Genomic DNA, 6,866 nt, shown 5'->3' on the forward strand with positions numbered 1-6,866 from the left:
GGCGGAGGAGGGCAAGCCAACCCCCTCTTCCCTTGTACCTTCTTCTACTATACCGGCTACGGCAAGATTGGGGCCTCGTTCGCGGCCGCTTCTTACCCAGCCCTGACGGTCATTCGGCCGGCCAAACAAGTGCTTCGCCGGCCCCCCTAAGAATGATCCTCAATTACGGGGGTCCCGTTTTGTTTGCGGAGTGTCGACGAAGCTCCCCTCGAGCACTCCTCTCGAGCGCGCCTCGCCCCTGCGCCTGAGACACCTTGGCGTACCCCGGCTCCTTGCCCACGAGGAGCACGTCGGTCTTGCCCGAGATTGCGCTCGTGACGCGTCCTCCGAAGGCCTGAATCATCGCCGTCACCTTGTCCTTGCCCAGGCTGAGGCCCGTGCCGCCGCCGACCTCGGGGAAGATGCCTAGTCGCAAGGGCGGGGTGTGTGGGCTGGCGCCGCTCCGCAGTGCGCGGGCTGCCAGAGGCCAGAGGAAGTTTACCCGAAAGCACGACCGTCTTGCCGGCGAGCGAGTTTGCAGGCCCGTCGCGCCCGGGCCGCGGGATGACAAACTTGCGCGAGGCGGAGAGGGAGGAGGAGGAGGAGGAGGGGACGACCGCGCCCGAGGCGGAGGCGGCGGCACCGGCGCCGCCGGCGGACCGGCCGGCGGTCCCGGCGGAGGGAGGTGATGTGCAGGCAGGCCTCGATGTGAGGGTGTGCGAGAGGGGCTTGAGTTGGACGCGGCGAGCCCAGTTGGCGGAGTTGGAGCAGAAGCGAGCGAGCTGGCGCATCTCGTCGGGCTTAAGGGCGGCGAGGCCGGAGAGGAGCACGCCCCCCATCGAGAGGAGCGCGCGCGTGAACGCGGCGACGTCGGAGATGCGCGCCGGGTCCGGGAGGCCGAGCCAGACACGGTTGGGGACGCGCCAGCACTTGAGGTGGACCCAGCCGCCGTACGAGCCGCTCTCCGAGTCGAGCCAGCCGACCCGCAGCTCGTCCTTGGCGAGGGAGGGCGGGAGGGCGGAGTCAGAGCGCGGGTGGAGCGGCGGGCTGCTCCTCCGCAACGGTGCTCTCGGCGGAAGAGTCTCTCGGCGCGCCTTGGCGATGCACTCCTCGGCGCCGCAATGGCGCGCCGACCCCTGCGCCTTGCACAACGACCGACCGCTCTTCGCGCGCTCGACGCGGTAGAGCGGCACCGCCTCGGCCGCCGCCTCTGCGTAGAACTCCCACGAGGGCGTGTCCATCGCCGGACCTCCGACCGAGGCTGCCGCGGCGCCGGCGGTCTGATCGCCGCAGGAGGCAAAGTAGAAGCCGGGCGAAGCGCCGTCGTACAGCGAGCGGAGCGACTCGAAGGCCGACTGCGTCTTGCGGAAGACTGCCGGGTCGCCGCCTTTGTCGGGGTGTGTCTTGAGCACCTTCTTGAAGTACGCTCGCTTGATAGCCGCCCACTCCTCGTCAAGGTCGGCGCAATCGGCAAGCATCGACGGCGTCACGCCGACGTCGGCGAGGGAGGCGTTGACGGTCGGCATTGGCGGCAGGGATGGTGCGGTGGGCCGACCAGTGCACAAGCGGGAACGCTGTGAGGCGCACTAGTTCTCCACATGACCCCAGCATCTGCACCGTGAGGTGTATGTACTTATAGCTTACTGGGAGAAAAGAGAGAGGGTTGTGTTCTCTAGGCCCCTAAGGGCCCTACGCGCGGCGTGAGAGCTCGGAAGCGAGCTTTGCACGGCGATCGAGGATGGCACGGTTCACCCCCTTCACCGAAGCGATGGAGATGCGTTCCGCGTGGCGGACTCGGGGCCGGTGCTTTGACGCAGCACAGTGTGCTTCGTGGTAGCATGAACTCAGAACGGCCCCCCGAGAGCGCCTCTTCGACTGCTTGTTTTTTCCCGCCAGCAAAACGCGTAAAGCGAACTCCCACATCCATGCTCCTTCGCTTCGTCGCCTCGTCGCCTCCGCATCAGCAGCGGCTCGTTGAGCAGCCACCACTGCCCCCCCCCACCGCTAAGCGGCAGCAGCCGCGGCCGCGGCCGCCGCAGGGGCAGTGGCTGTCGCAATACGCGCAGTCGCAGGAACCACCAACCAACCCGGCGGCCGAGTCGGCCCTCGTCGAGATGGGGTTTGCGCTCGCTGACGCGAGCGAGGCGCTCTACCGCTCGGGGAACGACATTGCTGCCGCGGCGGCACTGCTGGCCGACCGCGCTGCCACGACACACAGTCGTTTCTAGTAGCAGCGGGGTGCGCCCGATAGCGCCCTGGACCCACTGCCGCTCGGCTTCGCCCTCGTCCGGCGCACTGCCCTCTCCCTCTAGCGCCCCCTCCCCTCCTCCTCACTCTGTCTAGTAGAGCTCCGAGTGTTCAGTACGAAGGCCCTTGTGCCCAGTGTCTACCGTTATAGAGTCCTACATGACGCGCGATGCAGGATGCTGCGGCAACCGAAATGCACGCATGGGCATGCTGTCGAGTGTCGTGTGCGACGATGATCGATGTATATTGTATCAGCTCCGTAATTGGTAGTTAATGTGACCTCCTTATAAAAATGCCTACGCGCACGACACTTACACACTCGAACCAGTCAGTGGTGGTGGGGGTGGGTGGTGCAGGCCCTGCAGCTGCAGGGGGCAAGGGGGTGTGCGTGTGGGGTTGAGCTTGAGGCTCAGTTGCTCAGATACGCGTCATGCACGACCCATGGGCATGCGAGCCGGGAGGGGGAGGAGGAGGAGAGAGAAACTCCGCACCGCCTCCGTCACACACAAACGCGCATGCCCGCGCCGCTGACAGGGGTCGCGAAGCGTGTCGCCGAGCAGCGGCGGCCGGCGCCATCGGCAGCGGCGGCAGCGGCGGCATGTACGCGGCGCGCTGCGTCTCAGCTCATCGATCGTGCGCCCGCTCTCCAACGTCGCCGAGATCCCTGCCTCGCCTGCCAGGAGCGGCGTCGAGCTCCTCGCTGGGCAGGTGCGCGGGTAGAGCTCTCCAGCGTCTGCCTCTTCCTATCTCTCTTCGCAGTCTCTCGCCGATTCTCGCTGCAACCTTCATGCCACCTCGCGGTCTTCCCACTCTCGTCGTTCTCTCTCTTGTCGCTTCTTCCTCTGTCGCTTCGCTCTCCTCTGCCTCGTCCTGCGACGACGCCGCTGCCTGCCGATCCCTTGCCCTCGCCTCTCGGCGCAGCTCTGCCCTCCTCGCGGCATATTTTGGCCCCTCGAGTTTATCGAGCTCTCCTCGCGCAAGGACGACTCTTCTGACGCCCACTGCGACCATTTGCCGCCAAGTCATACATATCGTTGCTCAGGTCCACTCTCTCTTCGAACACTTGTACCTCCACGGCTGATGCTGGCGCTGGGGTCCCCTTCGGGTGCATCGTGACAGCTGACGGCGGGATTTCCACTGGCTCGTCCTCCTCAGAGTCGTCTTCCCCGGCTTCCTCCCGTTCGGCTCTACGTTCAGCACGTTCACCGCGTGGCTCACCCTCCATGCCGTGAACAGGCGCTTTATTCACCCTATATTCTTCTCTCGTTCCTCTGCCCGTGCCTTGCCATCCAAGGTGCAGATTTCGATGGCACTTGGAGCACTTGGAGTGCAGTCATCAACCTCACATCCAGGGCCGGGGAGCTAAGAAGCGCACCCAGCGGGCCGGATGATCGGTGTCGGGTTACGGGCTAGAGAGCCCTAGGCCTAGCCCCGGGGTGCGCGTTCGCAGGGAAAGGGCCGTAAAGTAAACACGGGTCTCCGAGGGTTAGTTCCGCGTACCGGGTTTCCCCTTAACTGCAGAACGCCCCCTCTACTCGGAGCTACCGGACACACAACACTGTACTCCACGTACGTACATACATACACGGATACGTACGCCTCATGTGCGCCCGCCCGACTCCGGTCCCAGAGTCCCTTCCTTCGCCTGTCGGGGCGAGCCCTCGGCTCGTCCCAGTCCCTTGCTCGCCTTCCGGGCGTTACCAGACTGCCTCCGCAGTCGTTTCTGATGCCTCGGCTCCCGTGGTGTACCTGTGTTAGTGCCAGTGCGAGCCAGTCCCGTGCCCAGTCCTGTGCCCAGTGTTGTGCGAGGGAGTTTTGTTGTAAAATTCTGATGCCTCTTCCTTTCTTGGCCGGGCGCCCGTCGTCGTCGCCACGTTTCGGTCGGCCCAAGCATAGCGCTCTATGCTGGTCGGCGCGCCTACAAACAGCGTTTCGGCCGACCGCGAGCACGTGTCCGACGCGCTCGCGGTGCCATCGACCGCACACGCGTGGGCAGCAGCGGCGGGGTCGGAGCCCTCTCTCGCCTCGGTCAGCCGCATCGGATCTGCATTGCGTGAGCAGCAAGCCAAGGCGGAGGCTGCAGCAGCTGCTGCAGCGTCACGCGGAGGAGGACCAACCTCGCCCGATCGGGGGTGGCGACGCTTTCTCTCTCTCCCGGCGCGGCAGCGCGGCGCTATGCAGCTCATGGAGTCACAGGTTGAGTGCAGAGGGGAGCTGCGTGGACCGGAGCGTAGCAGGGAGGTGGCACCCTTGCCAGCGGGCGTGGCTGCTGCCAAGCCAGGTTCGTCGCACCGTGGCGATGCTATCGCCGCCGGGATGTGGTGCGCCTCGCTTTGTGCGTTGGCGATCGTGCTGACAATGCTTGTGCAGCTTCACTCGTCGGGGGAAACCGCTGCCCCGCTGCCACCGACTGCTCCGCCACCACAATGGCCTTCTCCGAATGCGCCTCCCTCTCCTGGCCACGTGTTGCCGAATGCGCCTCCCTCTCCTGGCCACGTGTTGCTGCGTCCTCCTCTATCTCCCGCCGAAGACGGAACGATGCAGATGCTGCGTCCAGCGGGATACCCGGGCGCCTTGGGCGACGGGAGTAGGGGCTGCCCGGCTGACCCGTCGCAGTACTGCCTGCAGCTGCCGCTCGCCCCGCCGTCGTTGCGGCCTCCGCCCAGCCAGCCGCCGTCCGGTCGCTGTGGCCGTTTCGTGTGGCACGATCGCGAGAGCCAGCTACCGGCAAGGGTCGACGCCGCGTGTCACTGGCAGAAGCGGTGCCTGATACGCGAAGGTGCAGATTAAGCGCGTGGGGACTGCCCCTGCCCCACTCTAGCGAGCGTTGGCCTTCACCTCACCTTTGACTCTCTCAAGGCGCAATGTGGCTCCCGGGCGACTGGCTCTTTTTCCCACAGTGGCCTGGCTTCTTTGTGGCGGGCAATGGCCACTGCGAGCCGCCCGCCGACGGCGTCTGGGCCGAGGTGACGCACTTCAACCGCACCAACCCGCCAAACGAGCGGATCGAGGACACGGCCACACGGGGTCAGGCGCGCTGCTGAGCGGGGAGAGCTCGAGAGCGAACCACGCTGACACACTCCTTGTCTCCCTGACTCAGTCTCACTTGTCGCCGTTTCCCAAGGTCTGGTATTACCTTGCACCCGGCTCCGGCATCTGGATCAACGTGGGGAGGTCGCTCCGGACCAAGACGGACCGGGTCAGGCAGCCCGAGTCGCCAGGGTGCGAGAGGGCGGTCGCCGAGGGTTACGACACATTCATGCTGCTGCCGGACAATAACGGCGTCGCTGACGGCCTCTCGCGATACGGCTCTGCAATCGAGATCGTCGACTGCAGAGGCTGGCGAGATCACCCGCACACAGCTGCCATCGCCTTTGAGGGGACCTGTCCACCAGCGGAGGCGTCTCCGCTTCGCGTTGGGCTGCGAGGCCCCGAGCGGCCGTGCCGTTGCGATCCGACCCGCTCCTTTCTGAACTGCAACAACGGCGATCCGCCACCGGAGGCGGTGCCATTTGCCTACTCCGGCCTGCAACTCTCCTCGTCGTGGGCAAACTTCTCGCTCACCAACGCTGGGGAGCAGGAGGCGAGCGAGACGGTGCAGGTCCGCGTGGTGCCACCCAACGAGACTGCCGCGCCTGGGATGCGGAGCCTCCGTGCCTGGACCCGCGTCACCCTCGCGCCGGGCGCCAGCACGGACCTCGCCTTTCAAATCGCCCGGGCAAAGCTACCAAAGGAAGAACGACTGACATTAATTTTTCATTCTCACAGCATGGCATTGCCGGTATAGGGTCGGCTCGCCGTTGAGTACAACGCCGCCCTCGCCGCGGGCGAAAACCGCACGGTACTCGTTGGCCCATCCGCGAGGGACACGCGGCTCAGCGGCGTGGTCGAACCACTCTCGCGTTGAACAAAGACTTTTAGATACGTTCCCAACCCGGTAAGCTGTATCATTATTGTGCGCGTATGTGTGTTGTGTGTCTATGCACCACTACCACTACCACTGGCACTGCGGAACCGGAAGCCCGGAAGCGTGGAAGAGCGGACCTCGCTCTGTGGAGACACACTCTCTGCTCCTGGACCTTGGAGCTCGCGCGGACGCAAGACTCGGCGGCCGCCCGGGGAGACCGGTCTCACCGCACTCTCGCGCACACGGCACAGCCCCAGGACCTCTACGGACTACGCTCTAGCGAGGGGTGTGTGTCTAGCTTGCGGCCCCCGTGTGCACGCGGGCCACAACCCACAAGCTCACGGACACGCTCGGGGCCTCGGGCTTCAAGAAAATCAAAATACAACAAAACGCGCACACTACCACTGTATCCCCAAAGCGCTCTGCTCTGTCGGCGTCTTGTCGGCCAGCGCGTTGAACTCGGTGGTCAGCTGGCTCGCCACCGCGTCCCCGAGTGGACCGCCGTCCAAGAAGGCGCCCTCGCGAAAGAGGCTCCCGACGGCCGGGTTGTCGCACGGGTGGCGCCACGCCGCCTCGCCCGGCGCGACCAGCGCCGCCTCCACCGTCGCGGCTCGACCGCTCGCCTCGAGTGGCGGCGGGCGAGGCTGGCCGCCGCCGTTTGCGCAGCCGGCGGGGCACGCCATGAGCTCAACAAAGTGGTAGGCGCAGCGGCCGGTCTTGACGCGGCGGACGA

General features: G+C 65.7%; 3 protein-coding genes across 3 annotated transcripts in view; 1 reads left to right on the forward strand and 2 right to left on the reverse strand.

Moving 5' to 3' along the window:
* The window catches only part of EMIHUDRAFT_233298 (hypothetical protein), a gene marked incomplete at both ends in the record, with an annotated part of 2,919 nt that extends 1,414 nt beyond the window's left edge, over positions 1-1,505 (reverse strand). Inside the window, 3 exons of the mRNA XM_005782294.1 lie at positions 97-146; positions 217-391; positions 720-1,505. Of these exons, the coding sequence (XP_005782351.1) occupies positions 97-146; positions 217-391; positions 720-1,505 (1,011 nt within the window). The remainder of the gene's footprint in view (positions 1-96; positions 147-216; positions 392-719) is intronic.
* A 382-nt stretch (positions 1,506-1,887) lies between these two features.
* On the forward strand, positions 1,888-2,535 carry EMIHUDRAFT_442610 (hypothetical protein; the record flags this gene model as incomplete). Its single annotated transcript, XM_005782295.1, has 1 exon — positions 1,888-2,535. A coding segment is annotated over one exon (435 nt), but the record flags the coding sequence as incomplete, so codon positions are not given.
* A 3,996-nt stretch (positions 2,536-6,531) lies between these two features.
* EMIHUDRAFT_233302 (hypothetical protein) overlaps positions 6,532-6,866 on the reverse strand; it is a gene marked incomplete at both ends in the record, with an annotated part of 2,223 nt that continues 1,888 nt past the window's right edge. Inside the window, one exon of the mRNA XM_005782296.1 lies at positions 6,532-6,756. Coding sequence (XP_005782353.1) covers positions 6,532-6,756 — 225 coding nt within the window. The remainder of the gene's footprint in view (positions 6,757-6,866) is intronic.

The sequence above is a fragment of the Emiliania huxleyi genome, assembly GCF_000372725.1.
Source record: "Emiliania huxleyi CCMP1516 chromosome Unknown EMIHUscaffold_190, whole genome shotgun sequence".
NCBI lineage: Eukaryota > Haptophyta > Isochrysidales > Noelaerhabdaceae > Emiliania > Emiliania huxleyi.